This window comes from Oncorhynchus kisutch, linkage group LG8 (genome assembly GCF_002021735.2).
Source record: "Oncorhynchus kisutch isolate 150728-3 linkage group LG8, Okis_V2, whole genome shotgun sequence".
NCBI lineage: Eukaryota > Metazoa > Chordata > Actinopteri > Salmoniformes > Salmonidae > Oncorhynchus > Oncorhynchus kisutch.
In genome coordinates this window covers 75,694,509-75,718,372 of record NC_034181.2, presented here as the reverse complement: position 1 = coordinate 75,718,372, position 23,864 = coordinate 75,694,509, and the positions used below count along the sequence as shown (strand labels likewise).

The 23,864-nt window shown below is 44.5% G+C and overlaps 1 protein-coding gene across 9 annotated transcripts in view; it reads left to right on the top strand.

Moving 5' to 3' along the window:
* LOC109883506 (chromodomain-helicase-DNA-binding protein 9) overlaps positions 1-23,864 on the top strand; it is a 134,980-nt gene that overhangs the window by 39,997 nt on the left and 71,119 nt on the right. For 7 of the 9 annotated variants that reach the window (XM_031831227.1, XM_031831229.1, XM_031831228.1 and 4 more), the window contains one exon: positions 5,574-6,019. In XM_031831227.1, the coding sequence (XP_031687087.1) occupies positions 5,574-6,019 (446 nt within the window). Of the gene's footprint in view, positions 1-1,566; positions 2,419-5,573; positions 6,020-23,864 lie in introns of those variants that run through there. The other 2 variants (XM_031831231.1, XM_031831230.1) reach the window with 1 other exon arrangement.

Genomic DNA, 23,864 nt, shown 5'->3' with positions numbered 1-23,864 from the left:
TCTTCCACAGAGTTAGGTGTCTGGCAGGTTTTTTAAGAGAGTTGTGCTCAGACATCGGCTGAAGATAGCAGAGCCAAATGATATTGCAGCTAAGCTGTTGTTTATTTAGCCAGTCAGGAAGGAGGGCTTTCCTTTTAGCTTTCACCTTTGTTTGCCACTACTGATGAGAGGGTAAATACACCAGTCAGTCTCTCTTTATTTCCTACCTCTCTCTCCCCTTCTCTTTCTCTGTAGTTTCCCCAACGCCTAATGGAAAGTTAGGAATATTGACGTAGAATCTGACTTACTTAAGGCCTACTAATCATACTAGTCTACTTGTTAAACCGATAAAGCAACACAGATCAGCTAAGTGAACTAGGCCTTTGTCCTTAAAAGCTCAGTGCCCCTTTCAGCTATTATCCATGTGAGATAATTCTGCTCTAATATCATTAAACAGTGTTACATTTCAGCCAGGGAGAGAGCTGATGCTCTGCTGCAAATGTCCTTCCCTTAGCCACATAGCCATGTAGCCTTTAGTCTGTAGCTTACGAGTCTGTAGCTTCAGACCTGTTACTGTTATTTCTAACTAGCAGGGAGCTAACTATCCATCTCCAGGTACTTGGCCTCCCCCTAGCCACATAGCCATCGAGGCTAGCCATAGCCTGTTGCTTACCAACCTGTTCCCAGTTACTTCTGACTAGCAGGGAGCTAACAGTCAATCCCCAGGCTATGTAGCCCTTTGTGTAACCTGAGAAGGGGCTTATATGTTGTGCACAAGATTTCAAACGAGAGTTCACTGTGAAAACACAGTCGTGCTTTTAGAGCAAGATGTATGGCTCCTTAAGTTTGTGAGTGTGTGTGAGCGCGTGCATGCGTCTTGTGATGTGTGTGTCTCCACTCTGGGACCTAACCCTGTGCCAGGCAGGCTCCAGGCCAGCCAGGCATATCCGTGTGTTCCCCTCCCAGCACCATGTGCCTGCTGGAGCACATGGTCCTTGTGTCATGTTCCAGGGAGCCCCCTCCCTCTCTTCCATTGCCCCTCCAGTGACTGTCAGCCATGGAAGGGACAGAAGGCTCGTCACGGCCTGTCCTTTCACATCTTGCATACATTTGTGTGTGTGGAGGGCTATCCTGTCACCTCTTGCGAGAGGGATTCTCTTCCTGGTGGGAAGTGAACACGGCTGTGTGGCTGGTTGGCCAGCATCTGTCTACGTCTCTTTCCCCACCAGAGTGTGTCTGAGACCACTGCTTTACTGACAGTCTCAGGGAGTGAGCTCTCAGTGTGTTGTACTAGGGACAGTGCTGTGTCTTTTTAGCCTCATTGGTTGTTTAGTTTAGTTTTAGTTTTTTCTCATAGTGGATTTTCATGTTATGATTCTGTACAACATAAAATGATGTCATTCAGTTTCTTGTGTATACTGTTTTATGTATAGAGCAATGTGCAACACATGCAAGCCTGCATTCCATTTATGTTAATCTCTGTGCTTGTGTAGAAATCCAGTGCTTTTGGGGTTAAGTTGTGAAAGTTAATGTAATAACTGCTAGCACCATCTGCTGGCCTACTTCCTCACAAAGAGAGAGTGAGTGAGTGAGAGAGTGAGAGAGAGAACGAGTCTGGATTTTAACGACATCTCTAATATTCATGCTGATGCATTTTGCTGCTTTGTGCTGCTTTCATTTTCCACTGCTCTGCTGCTGGAGACTCCAGCTCCTCGCCATACACACCCCAGCACGGGAGAGGGAGGGCAGAGAGGGAAGAGGAGAGGAAAACTAGTGGAAAAAGGAAAACAACCAAACCAGCTAGCTAGCTCAAAACCCTTTTTGTGTACAAAGGAGTAGCCTACCTTACCCTGGGAAGTAAGAGAAAGAGGCACGAACGAAGGGAGCAAGAAAAAGGAACGAGTAGAGAGAGTAGAGCGAGTGGACGGAGAGAGCACGAGATTGCTGGCGGAGGGGAATCACTGAGAAGAGAGGAGTGTAGAGCGAGAGAGCGACGCTGACACTCACACCACGACCCGCCTGCCTGAGCCGGACGGAGCTGAAGCACGCAGTAGCAGCAGAATGAAACGAGCTTCCTGGACTGCCACTGCTTCGCACCTCTTCTGGCGCAACCAGCCCTGCTCCCAGCTCTCCCAGTGATCTAACAGCCCAGCCCCATGCACTCCTACTGAGCCTGAGCCCTGCCCGCTAGGGGAGGAGAGGAGTGGAGAGGAGAGGAGAGGAGGCTCCACCGCCCGCCTGTACGCTGCCTGTGGAGGGGGGAGGGGGTGGACACGCAGCTCAAGCAAGACAAACTGTCGAACGAGAGAGAGTGAGCGAGTGAGAGAGACAAAAAACCCGGCGAAAGGGCAAGGCTTTTGTTAGGTGGTTGGAGAGAGAGGGGGAGGAAGAAAAAAAATTGAAAAAAACATGTCTACAGTGAAGAGGCCAAGAGGAAGGGTAAGTGAGCTGCACAGAGAGAGAGAGGGGAGGAAGGGTAAGTGAGCTGCACAGAGAGAGAGGGGAGGGAGGAGGGGCCACACAACAGGAACTGAACAACTGAACAACCTCCTCTGCTACTGGCTCATGCTGCCTGCCTGATGCAGCTCCACTGTCGCCATCTTGAACTCCTTGTTGCTGCTCTTTCCCATACTAATTTGCTTAGCTGTGCTAGCTATGCTCTCCCTTCACTACCCCCCTCCTTTCACTTTATCCCTCATTTTCTCTCACCCTCCAAACCCCTTCCCTCCATGGATTCCTCCCCACCTCTGGTTTGATGCAAAAGGCGGTGTGTGTGTGTCACAAGATGAGTACATCAGTCACACAGCGTTCTGCATGAGGGACTGAGGGAAGTAAGGGGTTAGTGAGTGAGTGAGCGGACTAACTGGCCCAAATGTCCTGGCTAGCTCTATCTCTCTGTAGTCTTTCCTTACTGTAATAGTGCAAAGTGTTTTCATGGGAGCGTCTGGTGGCAGAGAGAGAGATTGAAATCACTGCAGTGCTGGCAGCCTGTAATTTCAGTTATTTATAGTCGTATTACACAGCTGTAGAGCACTTGGTTTTGGTGCATTTTTCTTCTCTCTCCCTTTCTCACTCACTTTTTATACAAACTCTCATTCCTGCTCTCATTCCCACCCTCTGCCCTTGCTCCCCTTTGCTCCTTCCCTCTTTTCCCTGTTCTTTACCTTGACTTTCTCTTTTTTTACCTTGAACTTGAATAATGAGAATATTTCAGTTCTGGGCAATGATTTCCACTAATAGCCTGGGCATCACAGCACATGTTAAACATAAACAAGAGCTGCAGCTACAGAATTCTATCTTCCAAATGAACTGTCATTTATATCTCCCCTCCCCCTGCTTTGTTTGTGGCAGTTCAAGATAATTCTCTTTATTTAGCAGTCAGGAAAGCAACTGGCTGTGCCGTGCTGTGGCTCGGCCTCGGGTCATGTAGCCATCCACTCTGACTGCAACACGTTGAGATTAGCTCATCCATTTATAGGCTCTGGGCCCACCCGAAGGGAATAAAACTCAGCCCATGTTTTATTCCCATTTTATCACGTATCAGCCTTGTCTATATTATTTATTCTAGTTTGGCTGAATGTCAGTGTGCTGGTCCTGCCTGTCTCTGTTTCTTTGTGTCTGTTTAATGAAAGTTTGTGCTGCTGCAATCTATGTGACTAGGGGGGAAAATGTGTGGCTAGCAGAAAGTTCAGAGAGCAACACTTTCAGTATGTCTGTGAGGTAGTGGGGTAGAGACACAGCAGCAGATGGGATATTCTGGTGACTGGTTGTTTGTCTTTAAAAGGCTATCAAGCCTATGTCAAGGCTATATCATTATCAAGCCTATGTCAAGGCTATATCATTATCAAGCCTATGTCAAGGCTATATCATTATCAAGCCTATGTCAAGGCTATATCATTATCAAGCCTATGTCAAGGCTATATCATTATCAAGCCTATGTCAAGGCTATATCATTATCAAGCCTATGTCAAGGCTATATCATTATCAAGCCTATGTCAAGGCTATATCATTATCAAGCCTATGTCAAGGCTATATCATTATCACTCCTATGTTAAGGCTATATCATTATCAAGCCTATGTCAAGGTTATATCATTATCAAGCCTATGTCAAGGCTATATCATTATCAAGCCTATGTCAAGGCTATATCATTATCAAGCCTATGTCAAGGCTATATCATTATCACTCCTATGTTAAGGCTATATCATTATCACTCCTATGTCAAGGCTATATCATTATCAAGCCTATGTCAAGGCTATATCATTATCAAGCCTATGTCAAGGCTATATCATTATCAAGCCTATGTCAAGGCTATATCATTATCAAGCCTATGTCAAGGCTATATCATTATCAAGCCTATGTCAAGGCTATATAATTATCAAGCCTATGTCAAGGCTATATCATTATCAAGCCTATGTCAAGGCTATATCATTATCAAGCCTATGTCAAGGCTATATAATTATCAAGCCTATGTCAAGGCTATATCATTATCAAGCCTATGTCAAGGCTATATCATTATCAAGCCTATGTCAAGGCTATATCATTATCAAGCCTATGTCAAGGCTATATCATTATCAAGCCTATGTCAAGGCTATATCATTATCAAGCCCATGTCAAGGCTATATCATTATCAAGGCTTAGAGGGTCTAATAAGAGAGGTACAGCCAACTAGCTAACAGTGTTGTTGTGACTTCTGCTGTGTGTGTTTTCTAGTCCAGCTGGCTGTTGTTTTCAGTGTTCTCTGTCTATGTCTCTCTCTCTCCCCACGTCACTAAGCAGCAGTGTAAGTATACAGCTTGATTGTTATGCACATGGTTTTTTTTCCAGAGCTTCACTGATTCACTTTTGTAATCCCATTCCTTTGTGTTTACAACATTTCCTTATTGAGCCTGACTGGGTGACTTGACTCTCATTCCAGGCAGCAAAGCTGATATGGTACATTTCACACTTCTGTTCCTGAGGGGGAAGATGATGTGTGAGAGAGGCTGTGGAGGGTTAACTGAGGGGGAAGATGATGTGTGAGAGAGGCTGTGGAGGGTTAACTGAAGGGGTGGATGATGTGTGAGAGAGGCTGTGGAGGGTTAACTGAAGGGGTGGATGATGTGTGAGAGAGGCTGTGGATGGTTAACTGAAGGGGAAGATGATGTGTGAGAGAGGCTGTGGAGGGTTAACTGAAGGGGAAGATGATGTGTGAGAGAGGCTGTGGAGGGTTAACTGAAGGGGAAGATGATGTGTGAGAGAGGCTGTGGAGGGTTAACTGAGGGGGAATGTGAGAACTAGGAGCTAAATGATCTAACTATTCAGTCTGAAATTCAGGAATGTCGGTTTGGTTTGGCTATATGAGAACATGAACATAGTGGGGGGGATTAGTGTGTGTGGGGTGGGGATTAAGGTGTGTGTGTGTGTGTTAACGACCACAAGATCATCCGCTTCGCAGGAAATGACATTAAGATCAGGGCGAGAGTCCTTTGTAATACACAGCTCTTTCCAGTCTTGCTATTAATGCAGATGTATGTATGTTATAATGACATCATCCTGTTGGTATATGTGTTCCCTCAGTCTGATTAATATCCCCCCTCCTCTCTCTCCTCTTCAGCCTCCCAAGAACAAGAATGCTAATGGTCCCAACAGCCACACAGCAGCGCGGGTCCTCAGCCCCCCGATGAAGAGCAGCTCATCCTCGTCTTCATCCTCCTACAGCTCGTCGTTGGAGAAGCGGGCCCAGCGGAGGCTGGTGAAGGAGCAGAGGGAGCAGCAGCAGCAGCAACTGATGGAGGAGGCTGGGGAGGACAAGCAGCAGAAGGCTAACAGGATCATCCATGAGGCCATTGCTAAGGCCCGGGAGAGAGGAGAGAAGAACATCCCCAGGGTTATGAGTCCAGAGAGCTTCCCCTCTGGGAGCTCCTCAGCCCACAGGAGAGAGAGGGACAGAGACAGAGACAGGGACAGGGAGAGGGACCGAGGCAACAAGACCAGGACCAAGGCCTCCAAGAAGGCCCGCATTGTGTCCTCGTCCAAGCCCAAACAGAAGGCCAAGATCGGGTAGGTGTCTCACTGACCTTGTTCTCATATGCCTCACTATGCCCTTATAACACCACAGCTGTATGGCATGACATAAGACCACGGTGTTGTATTTGTTTTGAAAAGTAATTTCAGTGGCCTTCCACATTAAATCTACCATTTTGTTTTTGCTCTGCATCCTGTCTAAAGCAAGTTGTGTCACACTGTCAATTCTCCTTTACGGCTTGGCTTCCTTAGTGCCCATTCATTTCTGGAGCACAATAGAATATCTAGTTGACTATCTGCTAGCAGCTGCCAGCTTGACAGACATAGCTGCTCGTAAAATAGTAGCTGCCAAGATGGCAGCTCAAAGTTCATTTTAAAATTCATGACACAGACAGACAGGAATGAGCAACAACGGCTGCCGTTAGCATTTAGGCTAGCTTGCTGCAGATAGGACAGCAAGGTTAGGACAGAGACTAGTGGATATAGGGATTTAGTATATACTGTATCCAGTCCCCTTCTCCCTGTACAATAAAACTGTGATGTTATACTGTAAGCCACACCTAGTGTGAGCCCATGTAATAGCTGACCTGAGGCGGAGAAAGACAGGCAGCTAGGCTTGGAGACAGGAAGAAGGCTGGCTGGGAGTCAGGAAGACTGGCAAGCTGACTGGCTGGGAGGCAGAAAGACAAGCATGCAAGCTGGGAGGCAGGGGGACATGCAGGCAAGCTGGGAGGCAGGAGGACATGCAAGCAAGCTGGGAGGCAGGGATACATGCAGGCAAGCTGGGAGGCAGGAGAACATCCAGGCAAGCTGGGAGGCAGGAAGACATGCAGGCAAGCTGGGAGGCAGGAGGACATGCAGGCAAGCTGGGAGGCAGGGAGACATGCAGGCAAGCTGGGAGGCAGGAGGACATGCAGGCAAGCTGGGAGGCAGGGAGACATGCATGCAAGCTGGGAGGCAGGCAGACATGCTGGGAGGCAGGGAGACATGCAGGCAAGCTGGGAGGCAGGGAGAGATGCAGGCAAGCTGGGAGGCAGGCAGACATGCTGGGAGGCAGGGAGACATGCAGGCAAGCTGGGAGGCAGGGAGACACGCAGGCAAGCTGGGAGGCAGGGAGACACGCAGGCAAGCTGGGAGGCAGGGAGACATGCATGCAAGCTGGGAGGCAGGGAGACATGCAGGCAAGCTGGGAGGCAGGGAGACATGCAGGCAAGCTGGGAGGCAGGGAGAGATGCAGGCAAGCTGGGAGGCAGGCAGACATGCTGGGAGGCAGGGAGACATGCAGGCAAGCTGGGAGGCAGGGAGACACGCAGGCAAGCTGGGAGGCAGGGAGACACGCAGGCAAGCTGGGAGGCAGGGAGACATGCATGCAAGCTGGGAGGCAGGGAGACACGCAGGCAAGCTGGGAGGCAGGGAGACATGCAGGCAAGCTGGGAGGCAGGGAGACATGCAGGCAAGCTGGGAGGCAGGCAGACATGCTGGGAGGCAGGGAGACATGCAGGCAAGCTGGGAGGCAGGGAGACACGCAGGCAAGCTGGGAGGCAGGGAGACACGCAGGCAAGCTGGGAGGCAGGGAGACATGCATGCAAGCTGGGAGGCAGGGAGACACGCAGGCAAGCTGGGAGGCAGGGAGACATGCAGGCAAGCTGGGAGGCAGGGAGACATGCAGGCAAGCTGGGAGGCAGGCAGACATGCTGGGAGGCAGGGAGACATGCAGGGAGGCAGGGAGACACGCAGGCAAGATGGGAGGCAGGGAGACACGCAGGCAAGCTAGGAGGCAGGGAGACACGCAGGCAAGCTGGGAGGCAGGGAGACATGCATGCAAGCTGGGAGGCAGGGAGACTTGCAGGCAAGCTTGGAGGCAGGGAGACATGCAGGCAAGCTGGGAGGCAGAAAGACAGGCATGTAAGCTGGGAGGCAGGGAGACTTGCAGGCGAGCTGGGAGGCAGGTAGACTTGCAGGCAAGCTGGAAGGCAGGGAGACATGCAGGCAAGCAGGGAGGCAGGTAGGAGGAATCTGTATATTGTCACTCAGGTCATCACCAGGGCTGTTATGGAAGCTGTGAAATGATAGAGAGAGACACTCTAGTTCCATATTCTCATCAAGCGAGCAGGGCTCAGAACAACATAATGGCCGACTATATTGTCTCCCTGCCTGCTTCCCTGCTTCATGATTAAATGAGCTCGGCTGCTGCATGTGGAAATGGCAGTAACAGATAATGGATTTTGCTCTATTTGTGAAAGATAGCGTGTTGCAGATGTTAATGAGGGAGAATAGACATCTGTCAGGAGGGTTGGGCCAAACAGGGTCTGTATGGTTCATCCTCAGGAAACCCAATGGGCCTGATGTTGAACACTAGAGATGGAGGTTTGAATTAATTTCACTATTAGAATAGTATCATGAATGTTTGTCAGATATTCATTATTATTATATATATATTTTAAAAGTTTTTAACCTGAATACTGCTATGCGAGGGAGAGAGGCTGGTGCTCTATAGCTGCAGCTGCAGAGGGGGCGGTGTTTGTGAAATGGGAGTGAGCAGACGGACTGAAAGAAAGAGACATCAAGGCGCCAACTCGGTTACAGCCAAGACTAGCTAACTTGTAGCAGCCACAATGTTATTTATCATCCCATATACAGTGGGGCAAAAAAGTATTTAGTCAGCCACCAATTGTGCAAGTTCTCCCACTTAAAAGGATGAGAGAGGCCTGTAATTTTCATCATAGGTACACTTCAACTATGACAGACAAAATGAGAAAAAAAATCCTGAAAATCACATTGTAGAATTTTTTATGAATTTATTTGCAAATTATGGTGGAAAATAAGTATTTGGTCAATAACAAAAGTTTATCTCAATACTTTGTTATATACCCTTTGTTGGCAATGACAGAGGTCAAATGTTTTCTGTAAGTCTTCACAAGGTTTTCACACACTGTTGCTGGTATTTTGGCCCATTCCTCCATGCAGATCTCCTCTAGAGCAGTGATGTTTTGGGGCTGTTGCTAGGCAACACAGACTTTCAACTCCCTCCAAAGATTTTCTGCACATGGGGACAAAGATCGTACTTTTAGGAGGAATGTCCTCTGGTCTGATGAAAAAAAAAATAGAACTGTATGGCCATATTGACCTTCGTTATCTTTTGAGGAAAAAGTGGAAGCCAAAGAACACCAAGCCAAAGAACTTGCAAGCCAAAGAACACCATTCCAACCGCAAAGCACGAGAATGGGAGCATTATGTTGCGGGGGTGCTTTGCTGCAGAAGGGACTGGTGCACTTCAGAAAATTGATGGCATCATAAGGTCGGAAACTTGTGGATATATTGAAGCAACATCTCAAGACATCAGTCAGGAAGTTAAAGCTTGGTCGCATATGGGTCTTCCAAATTGACAATGACCCCAAGCATACTTCCAAAGTTGTGGCAAAATGGCTTAAGGACAACAAAGTCAAGGTATTGGAGTGGCCAGCACAAAGCCCTGACCTCAATCCCATAGCAAATGTGTGTGCAGAACTGAAAAAGCGTGTGTGAGCAAGGAGGCCTACAAACCTGATTCAGTTACATCAGCACTGTCAGGAGGAATGGGCCAAAATTCACCCAACTTATTGTGGGAAGCTTGTGGAAGGCTACCCAAAACTTTTGACCCAAGTTAAACAATTTAAAGGCAATGCTACCAAATACTAATTGAGTGTATGTAAACTTCTGACCCACTGGGAATGTGCTGAAAGAAATAAAAGCTGAAATAAATAGTTCTCTCCACTATTATTCTGACATTTCACATTCTTAAAATAAAGTGGTGATCCTAACTGACCTAAAACAGAGAATTTCTATTAGGATTAAATGTCATGAATTGTGAAAAACTGAGTTGAAATGTATTTGGCTAAGGTATATGTAAACTTCCGACTTCCAATTATGTTTTCTGAGGTCTTTGCTGATTTCTTTTGATTTTCCCATGTCAAGCAAAGAGGCACTGAGTTTGGAGGTAGGCCTTGAAATAGATCCACAGGTACACCTCCAATTGACTCAAATAATGTAAATTAGGCTATCAGAAGCTTCTAAAGCCATGACATCATTTTCTGAATTTTTCCAAGCTGTTTAAAGGCACAGTCAAGTTAGTGTATGTAAACTTCTGACCCACTGGAATTGTGATACAGTGAATTATAAGTTAAATAATCTAAACAGTTGTTGGAAAAATGACTTGTATCATGCACAAAGTAGATGTCCTAAACGACTTGCCAAAACTGTAGTTTGTTAACAAGAAATTTGTGAAGTGGTTGAAAAGCGAGGTTTAATGACCCCAACATAAGTGTATGTAAACTTCCGACTTCAATTGTACATAGGGTAGGGTTAAAGTGACTAGGCAACAGGATAGATTATAGACAGTAGCAGCAGTGTCTGTGATAAGTGTGTGAGTGTCTGTGTGGCGACAATGTGCCTGTGTATATGTGTTGTGTGAGTAAGTGTGTGTGTTCATGTGTATGTGTTGGAGTGTGAGCGTGTGGGTAGAGTCCAGTGTGTGTATGTGTGTACAGAGTCAAAAATGGTCAATGCAGATAGTCCAGGTAGCTATTTGGTTAACTATTTGTCCCATTCCTCCTGACAGAGCTGGTGTAAAAAGTTAACTATTTAGTTAATTCAACTGGGCCGTCCGCACTAACCTATGTAGTGCTTTGCCAAGCAGTTGCCATAGCAAGAGCTGATGCAGCTTGTCGAGATGCTCTCAATGGTACAGCTGTAGAACGTTTTGAGGATCTGACGGCCCATGCCAATTCTTTTCAGCCTCCCGAGGGAAGAGGCGTTGTCTTGCACTCTTCATGACAGTATTGGTGTGTTTGGACCATGATAGGTCCTTAGAGATGTTGACACAGAGGGACTTCAAGCTCTCGACCCACTCCACTACAGCCCTGTTGATGTGCATGGGGGAGTGTTCAGCCTTCACCTTTCTATAGTCCACAATAAGCTCCTTTGTCTTACCGACATTGAGGGAGAGGTTGTTGTCCTAGCACCACACTGCCAGGTCTCTGACCTCCTCCCTATAGGCTGTCTCATCGTCGTTGGTGATCAGGCCAGCAGTTGTGTCATCGGCAAACTTAATGATGGTGTTGAAGTCATGTGTGGCCACACAGTCATGTGTAAACAGAGAGTACAGGAAGGTACTAAACACGCACCCCTGAGGGGCCCCGTGTTGATGGTCAGCATGGCGGATGTGTTGTTGCATACCCTCTTTTTCTTCTCTATATAAGCGTTGTTGTACATTTAAGACACTGCATTTCAAACAGTCAGCAATAATCTAATTCAGGGCTTGTGAAGTTATACTTAGGCTAAATGGAAGCCTTCCACAACCATAATACACAATAATAGTTTAATTATTTTATCAAAATAGTTTAAACTGCTTTTTCTTGCAACAATCACTAATCTGGCTTTCAAGTCCGTCTATGAAAATGCTATTTTTTTGTTACAAATTTAACTTCTTATGGGCAGGTGGGACGGTAGTGTCCCACCTGGCCAACATCCGGTGAAATTGCAGTGTGCGAAATTCAAACTACAGTATTATAAATATTTAACTTTCATAAAATCACAAGTGTAATAAATCACAATAAAGCTTAACTTCTTGTTAATCCAGCCGCTGTGTGTCAGATTTCAAAAAGTCTTTACGGCGAAAGCATACCATGCGATTATCTGAGGACAAGCGCCCCACATGCAAGCACATGAAAAACATATTTCAACCAGGCAGGTGCGACACGAAAGTCAGAAATAGCGATATAAAAAATGCCTTACCTTTTGATGATCTTCTTCTGTTGGCACTCCAAAAGGTCCCAGTTACATCACAAATGGTCCTTTTGTTCGATAATGTCCTTTATATCCATAAAAACTCAGTTTAGCTGGCACACTTCAGTCAATAATCCACCCAGTTTCCTTCCATCAAAATGCATACAAAATTAATCCCAAACGTTACTAATAAACTTTTCTAAGCAAGTCAAACAACGTTTATAATCAAACCTTGAAAATAGTGGTAGGGCGAATTTCTTTTTTGGGGGGATGGTTTGTCCTCTGGGTTTCGCCTGCCATATCAGTTCCGTTATAGTCACAGACGTAATTGTAACAGTTTTAGAAACTTTAGAGTGTTTTCTAACCAAATATATGCATATCCTAGCTTCCTGGGCCTGAGTAACAGACAGTTTACTTTGGGCACGCTTTTCATCCGGACGTCAAAATACTGCCCCCTACCCAAGAGAGTTTAACTAGAACCATGACTAATGCACATTCACTAATAACGACTAACTTCTTGTAGTTGGCATTTGGCTATAGATAATTAACACAGGTCTCATCAACAATCTCTCAAGTCCACGTGTTAGTGAATTGTTAGTGAATTATTATGAACACACCCTTCTGTCTCCAACTGTTTAACAGCATGTTATCCTGTCCACTTTATTCAGATGTTGAAATCAAGTGGTCTACCTTATTTCTCAGAATGAGGTTGAGTTGACAGTTCTTTATATAAATTGTGTTTTATGTAGAGGTCGACCAATTATGATCTTTCAACGCCGATACCAATTATTGGAGGACAAAAAACGCCGATACCGATTAATCAGCCTTAAAAAAAAAAAGTTTATTAAAAAATGAATTTGTAATAATGACAATTACAACAATACTGAATTAACACTTATTTTAACTTAATATAATACATCAATAAAATCAATTTAGCCTTTAAATAATATTTTAAAAAGTGTTGGAAAAGAAAGTAAAAGTGCAATATGTGCCATGTAAGAAAGCTAACGTTTAAGTTCCTTGCTCAGAACCTGAGAACATATGAAAGCTGGTGGTTCCTTTTTAACATGAGTCTTCAATATTCCCAGGTAAGAAGTTTTAGGTTGTAGTTATTATAGGAATTATAGGACTATTTCTCTCTATACCATTTATTTGTATTTCATATACCTTTGACTATTGGATGTTCTTATAGGCACTTTAGTATTGCCAGTGTAACAGTATAGCTTCCGTACTTCTCCTCGCTCCTACCTGGGTTCGAACCAGGAACACAACGACAACAGCCACCCTCGAAGCAGCGATACCCATGCAGAGCCAGGGGAACAACTACTCCAAGTCTCAGAGCGAGTTACGCTTGAAACGCTATTAGCGCGCACCCCGCTAACTAGCTATCCATTTCACATCACATCGTTACACCAGCCTAATCTCGGGAGTTGATAGGCTTGAAGTCATAAACAGCAGAGCTGCTGGCAAACGCACAAAAGTGCTTTTTGAATGAATGCTTATGAGCCTGCTGGTGCCTACCATCGCTCAGTCAGACTGCTCTATCAAATAATAGACTTAATTATAACATAATAACACACAGAAATGCGAGCCGTAGGTCATTAATATGGCCAAATCCAGAAACTATCATCTCGAAAACAAGACGTTTATTCTTTCAGTGAAATACGAAACCATTCCTTATTTCATCTAACAGGTGGCATCCATCAGTCTAAATATTCCTGTTACATTGCACAACCTTCAATGTTATGTCATAATTACGTAAAATTCTGGCAAATTAGTTCGCAATGAGCCAGGCTGCCCAAACTGTTGCATATACCCTGACTCTGCGTGCAATGAACGCAAGAGAAGTGACACAATTTCACCTGGTTAATATTGCCTGCTAACCTGGATTTATTTTGGCTAAATATGCAGGTTTAAAAAATATATACTTCTGTGTATTGATTTTAAGAAAGGCATTGGTGTTTATGGTTAGGAACACGTTGGAGCAACGACAGCCCTTTTTCGCGAATGCGCACTGCATCGATTATATGCAATGCAGGACACGCTAGATAAACTAGTAATATCATCAACCATGTGTAGTTATAACTAGTGATTATGATTGATTAAGTTTAATGCTAGCTAGCAACTTACCTTGGCTTCTTACTGCATTCGCGTAACAGGCGGGCTCCTAATGAGGCAGGTGGTTAGAGCGTTGGACTAGTTAACCGTAAGGTTGCAAGATTGAATCCCTGAGTTGACAAGGTAAAAATCTGTCGTTCTGCCCCTGAACAAGGCAGTTAACCCACCGTTCCTAGGCCGTCATTGAAAATAAGAACGTGTTCTTAACTGACTTGCCTAGTTAAATAAAGTTTAAATAAAAGTGTTAAAAAATTAAATAAAGATAAAAAATCTGCAAAATCGGTGTACAAAATTACCAATTTCCGATTGTTATGAAAACTTGAAATCGGCCCTAATTAATCGGCTATTCCGATTAATCGGTCGACCTCTAGTTTTATGCTTATTGCACATTTATAAAACACAGACTAGACAGCTAGTATAACAGTCTTTGGCTAAAATTCTGCTAGCTGTACCCCAATGCCAATCGCGACAAACAGAGCATACATTTTCTCCAAAATGTACCAAGGAAGTGAAGCTACAGTATTAGCATTTAAACCCACAGTATTTGTTGTATCTCTGTAAGTTGACTTAGGCCTATTTATTTGAACTTTTCCCTTTTCTCATTGTGTTATTTCTTTGTCATGTCTGAGATCATTACTAACATCACTAAATTAGTAGTATGCCCTAGCCTTACAATAAATAGCATATCATATAAAGTATGTAACCTATTTTTACACAATGTAGAACTTATAAAGCAAAGGTCTGATTTGTGAAACTAGGCTAAACACAGAAGTAAACCTAGTCTTTCCACTATTGTTTCAATGCTTCTTTCATGAAGTGTGTTACGTCATACATTCCAGCCATTTTGAAATATCAAGGTAGGCCTAATTCATGTTGAGGAAAACTCTCTTACCTTACACAGTACAATTCACTGAACCAAACGGACCAATGAACTAATGGAATCTGAGAATGATTGGAAGGAAAAGCTCCTTACTCTAAGGAGATGGATGGTAGGGAGGTGGTGGAGGGTAGGATGGTAAGGAGGGGGCGGAGGGTGGGTAGGATGGTGTGGAGGGTAGGATGGTAGGGAAGAGGTGGAGGATGGTAGGGAGATGATGGAGGGTAGGGAGGGGATTGAGGGTAGGGAGGGGATTGAGGGTAGGGAGGAGATGGAGGGGATTGAGGGTAGGGAGGAGATGGAGGGGATGGAGGGGAAAGTAAGAGCGTCGTCATCTCTTACATACCTTAGCCTAAATTCATTATAGTTAAGTGTTTTGGCCTGTACATAATGTTGCTAAATGAAAAACACGTTTAGTCCTGTCCCGCATCTAAAGAATGATGCTTCTTACCTCCACAGTAGTGTCTGTGGAGATCTGTCCAGAGCAGGGAGAGCAGAGAGGGGCTGACACCCCAGTGCCAGGCCATACACTAGAAAACCAGGCATGGACTCTGTCCGCTATAGGGAGGGATGGTCACTGTAGGGATGTTGTCTCAATGCAGAGGAGAGAAGAGGATGTTTTACTATGACCGACCCCTCTCGCAAGGCTTTTGCCTTTGTTTATATGTGTGTGTGTGTGTGTGTGTGTGTGTGTGTGTGTGTGTGTGTGTGTGTGTGTGTGTGTGTGTGTGTGTGTTGAAGACTGTTGTTCTACATTGTGTCTATATGAAAGGATGTTTTCGTTGCTTTGAGTGGGTTGGCACAGTAGCATAGCATGTGTTTGTATGTTTGTGTCCTCTGTTCTGCCGTCGTTGCTACGTACCTGTAGGCCTATATGTTATGTGGTGAGTTTGTGTTTGTGCTTTCTGTTGTCGCTGTGTGCCAATGTGGCCAGTGTACATGTGTGTGCCAGTGCAGTGTGTGTGAGGTGCGGTGCAGTACAGTGTGAGGGATCATCCTCGTGCAGAGTAATGAAGACAGCAGGAGTACATGGTGCTCTGGGGAGGTTTCATGCAGACAGAGGAACCACAGTGTGTGTGTGTGAGGTGCGTTGCAGTACAGTGCGAGGGATCATCCTCGTGCAGGGTAATGAAGACAGCAGGAGTACATGGTGCTCTGGGGAGGTTTCATGCAGACAGAGGAACCACAGTGTGTGTGTGTTCTGCCCTCCCAGGGTCTTCTCATGTAATATTAACGCTCAGCCTTCTCCCTGTCAGCACCCGCACCGCTGCAGAGGCACTTACCTTCCACAACAGTGCTTCTGCTATGTGCAGGGAGGGGATGGAGGGTAGGGAGGGGATGTAGGGTAGAAGGGTAGGGAGGGGAGTGAGGGGAGGGATGGAAGGGATGGAGGGGAAAGCCTCAAATCAAATGATCCTGAGGGGGTTTACAGCTAGAAGTCAGGGTTGGCTGATTACACACTGCTTTTTGAAATTGCGTAGTGTTTTTATAGCTACCTACCTGGTGAAAAACAAGCTCATCAGGAGATGAAACCATTATTGTAAAGCACCTTCCTCTTTATTCCCATTCTCCTCTCCTCCCTCCCTCTCTCCCTAGTACATTTTCCTAAATATTCCTCCCCAGATATGGTATCTTCCTAACATACTGGGGGCTGTTAGCAGAAAGCTTCCTCCGTGTGTGTGTGTGTGTGTGCGTTCGTTCGTGCATGCAGGGCAGCAGGCGTGATCTGAATGTGCTGATACTACACTGTTGTCTACTGTGAAACATCTAACAAAATGGTGCAAGCGAGATCAATTACAATATAAAATGGGGGTTTAGGGTAGGCCTATAGACTACAGTAGAGTCAGTGTAGAGAGGGTTGGGTTCATATCTCCATGCCTGCCTGCCACGCAGTATAGTCTTCTTATCTAATCCTCTTCACTCACACTCTGATTAGAAAATCCCAAAGCTGTTTTCTTAATTAAGTTTTTTTTGTAATCCTTTGTGTGTGTGTGTGTGTGTGTGTGTGTGGGGGCATGTAAATGTTGTGTGTGTGTGTGTTTGCGGGTATGTGAGCATATGCCAGCATATGGGTGGGTGAATGCTTTTGCTTCTGTGTGTGCATACATGTGTGTGTATTTTTTCAATATGTTAGTTTGTCTGTGTGAGCTCATAAATCGACTGCATGCAGAAAGAAGCATAAATCCCTTGTGCAGATCTCTGCACTCAGCTGATATTTTCCATCACCAAGCTCTGTGTGTGTGTGTGTGTGTGTGTGTGTGTGTGTGTGTTGGGGGGGGGCAGATTACATGGCCATTCATAAGGAGGGGGATTTTCTCACGGAGCCCAGGCAGCACAGAGCCAGCAGCACCACTGTCACTGTAATCCCCTCAGGATAGGTTCCACTGTGTTACACACACACACACACACACACACACACACACAACACACATTCTACACACTCCATCCGCTGCCGGATTCATTCATCTCAGTCCATCTACAAACATGTAGCCTTTTAGCTATACAGTTGTAATGTTATACCCTGAAAGGGGGAATATGAGAACTGATTCACACTGACACGTAGCATCAGTGACTGTTCAGTCAGTTCTAATGACCAATGACATAAAATCATCAAATCGTTACATACATCTTTTTCTCAACTCACATAGCGTTGACATTTGTATTCCTAGGCATTACTAATTAGTGATGCACCGACATTACATTTTTGGCCGATACCGATATTTACAATTTTAGCGGCCTTTTAAGCATTCTAGTACAGTTAAATAGTTAACACACACGCATGGACGCAGAGGTCTAAGGCACTGCATCTCAGTACAAGAGGCGTAACAGTCCCTGGTTCGAATCCAGGCTGTATCACATCTGGCCGTGATTGGGAGTCCCATAGGGCGGCGCACACTTGGCCCAGCGTCGCCCGGGCCGTCATTGTAAGTAAGAATTTGTTCTTAACTGACTTGCCTGGTTAAATAAAGGTTACACACACGAACACCACGCTGACTAAAAAGTTATTTTGTTGGCATTTATGTATGTCCCCATTACCAGAAAAACATAATCAAAACCTATTTCTTTCACTTACTTGCTGTGCTGTTTCGTTGTTCATTTGTTCAGTCATTTCATTCTCAACCAGGATTTCTATGGAACTCCATTTGGGTCTTTTACACCAATCAGGACCTGAGTATGACTGCCTGCCACATAATAATTTAACACGTTCATAAATTTTTTACGTTGTTATAACACATTGATTACACTATCACTCGTATTTCACATGTCACATTGATTCATCAATACGTATACTATGATGCTGGTAAAGTTGTCTCGCACATCTACAGTGCTGGTCATAAAAAAAGCTAGCTAGCTCAAAAACATAGCAAAACGACATAATCTGTTTCAGTAGCTATAGTTAGCTAGCTAACTAACTATATAGCTAGGTGTCATCTAAAATAACCCTAATTTATAAGACCGTTCTTATTTGATTAATGGTGGTCGGACCCATCTATGTGAAGCTAGCCACAATAAGGATTAGCCACAATAGTGGACATTGCGGTTAGCCTTCAAAATAAAAGTATGGCATAATTCTACTATTTGTAATCATTTGCATCACTGTCAATGACACCGTTTTATTTTGAAGGCAAACCGCAAATTCCACTATTGTACATAATCCTTATTGTGGCTAGCTATTTTTTGTCAAGAACTGAAGTTCAAATTCAATAGGCGAACAACAAGTGGCAACCTTTCTAATACTTACTCACAAGGATTCCTAAATCATTGCTAAGAATAATGAAAATGACTGCAGTTTCTACTGGTCATTGTTTTCAGGCTGGTTGTATTGATGCTTGCTAGGTATCAAGCTAAAGCTAGTTACCCCAGAAGTTGCGGTCAAATAAATTATGCTTTATTACCAACGCGATAATTGTAAACACATCGTTCATGTCCCGTGTTTGCTTGTTTGCAGATTTTCTTTACAGCTTTGACAGCGCTACTGTATCTTTTTAAACACGCAAAGACCCAAACGGTGTTCCATGGTATGTATGTCGTGAAGCTAATAGCAGTGACACTATTACTGTGTAACTCTGGTAGGGCAACATCTGAAAAATAGCTCACTTGGTAGTGTGTACCGGTGCTCGACCAGTCAACGAAAGTCAACATCACCCACAATAGAGAACGGTTGATTGTCAAGGCCAATGAATTCCATTATCTTGGCTTTCATGGATTTAGCCTTTTGAGTTGTCTTTCTGAAACGTTCTTACTCTTTCAAATGATTGCTGGACTTGTTGACTGCTGGATCCACACAGCAGACATTGTAGGCTAGGTTAGGAATATTGTGTTGAACGTGTAGCGCAACATTTCTACGTGGCGTCATTACGTCCTGTACCTACGTTATATAGGTATGCACGGAAGCTTTGACATCAGTTTATAACATCGGTGTTAAACGAGACATCGGCCGATACAGATGTTGACATTTTTAGCTAATATCTACCGATTCCGATATGTTCACCGATATATTGTGCATCCCTATTAATAATCAAGTGCCACACAAACAGACATCAATGGATCACACAGATGATCGTATTATCACTTTCAGATGAATTATTAGAATATTTCTTATGATTCTGTAATAATATCAGTGATGTAGTGGTAAAAAAGGTGGGTAATGGGTAAACTATAAACTCCAGTGGGAAATGGAGATAAGACGAACAACCACTGATATCAACAAAAACGTATGACATTTTTAGAGCTCTATTGTTTCCGTTATGATAGCATTTTAATGTAGGCCTGTAGGGAAGATAGACCATGCGGAGGTGTTCATATTGAAACATGTCTTGTTTTTTTAAAGTTCCTAACTTGTTTGATAAGATTAGTAAAAGGGATGTATGTTTCCCTTTCAGGATGATTCGATACGTATCTAGATACATGGGCTCGGATACAATACAGGAACGATCCGTTTTAGTTTAAAATGATTCAGTGGGATAAGGTTTGATAGGGCTGGGCCTCTCTGAGCTGGGTGTGTGTGTGTGTGTGTGTGAATGATGTATGTCTATAGTGTATACCAGGGGTACTCAACCCTTACCCTATGAAGTCCGGAGCCTGATGGTTTTCTGTTCTACCTGATAATGAATTGCACACACTTGGTGTCCCAGGTCTAAATCAGTCCCTGTTTTTTAAAATGTATTTAACCAGGCAAGTCAGTTAAGAACAAATTCTTATTTTCAATGACAGCCTGGGAACAGTGGGTTAATTGCCTGTTCAGGGGCAGAACGACAGATTTGTACCTTGTCAGCTAGGGGGTTTGAACTTGCAACCTTCCGGTTACTAGTCCAACACTCTAACCACTAGGCTACCCTGCCGCCAGAAGGGAGCAATGAAAAAATGCAGTGGAACTGGCGAGTTGTGAGTTGAGTTTGAGGGGTGTGTATTTAGGGACCTGATCTGAGCCATAATGGAGACTAGGCATCTACCACCCCACTATCAGATTAGGAGAGAAATGTAGCCTGTTTTTGTCCACCTTTTGGTTCTGAAATCACCATCACCCACTAATTCATTTGTAATTTATGCAGATGAAGTGTTTGAGCTAGTAATCAAGCAATATTTATCATTTACAAATTAGCAATGACATAGCCAATGAATATATAGCAGAACTTTGGATTTCACCCCATCTCAAAATCAAATGTTTTTGACCATTTTGAAGTTTTTAGTTTGCTTCTTTTCTCCTCCTGCTTTGGCATGCAGTGCGCCTCGCAAAAGTGATTCCTCGTTATGAAATTATCAGCTTTATTCAGTATATAAAAAAATACCGTACACTGATTGTTTAAAGCAAAACTACCAAAACTATTGCTGATGGTGAACCTGAACAATCAAGATAAAATAAATTGTCAGCCGGTATAGCCAGATGAGTGTTGTTTCCAGTAGCTTACTTTTATTCCAGTAAAACACCGTTTTCAACAGCGCATAGATAGCAAATTATATAGGTTGTCACTCAACTAATAAAGCCTAATATCACGCAAGACATTTTAGCATTTGAATACTGAAGGTGCCGGGCAGATGTGCAAGAACAGGAACATTCCGCTTAATTCGCGTTTGTCAGCGTGCAGGCTGGACACAGTGTGAACGTTTGACTAGGCTACTGATTTTCTCTAGGGTTGTTTGGAATGCAAAATGACTTGTAGTTCAATAACTGTCAACACAGTTACATGCTTAGTTCCACACTGAAGGAGACGACGCATTAGTTGTAACAACATTTTTGGTGTTTTCTGAAGGTAGAAAGAAAGTATGAGCAGAAAATGTAAGTGAATCGATGGTTCGTAATGTTTCAATCGATTTTGTGACCGACGCTGTCGTATCTTAAACATTTGAATCAAGGACCGATGTGTATCGATGAATCGTTACACTCCTAATTAGTATAGACTTTCTTAAGGTACCCTACTTGGGGCCCCGACCCCAAGTTTGGGAACCACCATACTAATCTCTCGCTCTGCTTGCTTCCTCTCTCTCATCTGCTTCCTCCTGCATGCATTTCAGGCTGCCTCAGCCTCACCTCTGAGTACGACCTCACTGTCTGTCTAAGTAGCCTACTCTCTGTATAGCAAAGTTAATATGAGAACTTAGTAGCCTATTTAGGTAGGCTCCTTTTAACCATCGCTTCTTACTGCATTCTTCTAGCTGGCTAAGTAACACTATCCAGAGCCCTTCAATGTTACTGCAATAGAAAGGCAAATCAGGGAAGAAAATCAGGGGGGAAATCCGTAGGATGCAGGGGAACAAACACACAAACCACTGTTCATGATTCTACTCATTCTCAGAGGCAGGTGTGATTAGAACTCATTCAGAGGAAAGAATATAAGCGTTCTGATCTTTGAGGTGATGGCAGCAGATGAATGGCACAACAATGGGCCTCGGGATCTCGTCATGGTATCTCTGTGCATTCAAATTGCCATCGATAAATTGCAATTGTGCTTGTTGTCCTTAGCTTATGCCTGCCCATACCATAACCCCACCGCCACAATGACCACTCTGTTCAGAATGTTGACATCAACAAAACGCTCCCCAACACGACAACATACACAGTACAGTGTCTGCCATCTGCCCAGTACAGTTGAAACCAGGATTCATCCTTGAAGAGCACTCTTCTCCATCGTGCCAGTGGCCATCTAAGGTGAGGATTTTCCCACTGAAGTCGGTTACGACGCTAAACGGAAGTCAGGTCAGACTCTGGTGAGGATGTCCAGCACGCAGATTAACTTCCTTCAGATGCTTTCAGACGGTTTGTGCAGAAATTCTTAAGTTGTGCAAACTCAGTTTCATCAGCTGTCCAGGAGGCTGGTCTCAGACGATCCCGGCGGTGAAGAAGCTGGATGTGGAGGTCCTGGGATGGTGGGGTTAGCACTGCCAAATTTTCTAAAACAACGCTGGTGGTGACTTATGGTAGAGAAATTAACATTAAATTCTCTGGCAACACCTCTGGTGGACATTCCTTCTGTCGGCATGCCAATTGCACACTCCCTCAAAACTTGAGACATCTGTGGCATCGTGTTGTGTGACAAAACTGCACATTTTAGAGTGGCCTTTTATTGTCACCAGCACAAGGTACACCTGTGTAATGATTGAGCTGTTTAATCAGCTTCTTGATATGCCACACCTGTCGGGTGGATTAATTATCTTGGCAAAGGAGAAATGCTCACGAACAGGGATGTAAACATTTGAGGGAAAATGGGCGTATGGAACCTTTCTGGGATCTTTTATTTCATCTCATGAAACATGGGACCAACACTTTACATGTTTAGGACCTCTGTGTCTTGTTATGTAGGTACGGCCCTGGCTAAAGTGAACTTGGGGGTAACACTGGCACCTTGTGTAGGCTGGTCTGTCCCAAGTTCTCATTCCTCATGGGGGACCCTGGAACACGTCAGTGTGCCCTCGGCCTACAAAATACTGTCACACTGTTCTCTCTCCACAAACACAGAATGGTGGGTGGTGTGCCAACTAGGACAGGGCAGTGCTGGGGGGCTGAGCATGGAGAGGAGAATGCTGGGTTATTAGGCACCAGGCAGGATGAGGATCTGCTCATGGGAGCCAAACCGGGCCACTGCCAGAACTAGAAGTACAGCTCTCTGGGAATCACTGTAACACTCCATCAGACTATCTAGCCTGTCTGCTGGAGTGAAGGCCAAACTCACCTACCGCGCAGGGGACAGCTGGACTTGAGAGGAGAAGGACATGTAGAGAGAAAGAAGATGAGAGATGGCACCGCTGTAGTTAAGTATTGGGTGCCTGATTGGTGCCTGTGTGGTTTCAGTAATAGTGCTATTGGTCTGTTATTTACTCTATGTGCATGTGTTGGTGCGTCCCTGTGTATGTATCAACTGTAATACCTATGAAACGTCTGTAGTGGTGGTATTTGTAGTAAACTGTGGGTGGGAATGTATAAAGCCAGTCTGTGGTCTTGGTTGGGTTCTGAGGCTGTAAAGCCTGTGTGATGTGGGATGAGTTCCATGTGTGTGTCTGCGTCACGCCTCCTCCTCCGTTCTTCCTCGTTCTCCCATCATACTCTCTGTCTTGCTCTCTGAGGTCTTACTAAACCACCATATACATTCCAACAACACTGACGCACATCACAGCTGCCAACCCATTGGATGCTTCCTCTCTCTCTCTCAAATCAATGATTTCACAGTAAAATTAACTGAAGAAGTGTCACTAATTTCACAGTTTAGTAATCCTGTTGGTTTACGTGTCATATGGTGGTTTTGAAGGGGGGGGGGGGGTTTGCTATAGTCCAGTATGCAATTGACAGTCAGCAGCATGGTTTGATAGCCTTGTAATGGCCTCTTTATATTAAGATAAAGCAAGTGCGTCTTGCTATAAATAGGTTAGCTCACAACGTCACGAAAACCATGTGCATGCTTCATTGGGGCAGAAGGCTGTGAGTTGTGTTTCTGGATGACCAGATACCTAGCAACAATGACAAGAAACTGCCATGTGGGGAATCGCAGGTGACTCGTTTCAGCTTGTTTTATCTTGTTCTTGATACCATGTCTTGTTTTGACTGATTTTATGTCACTGCTAATATGGCTAACAGTAGCTAGCTAACAAACATCTGTAACAATGTATTTGAGAGACAACAAGTGTTCTTTG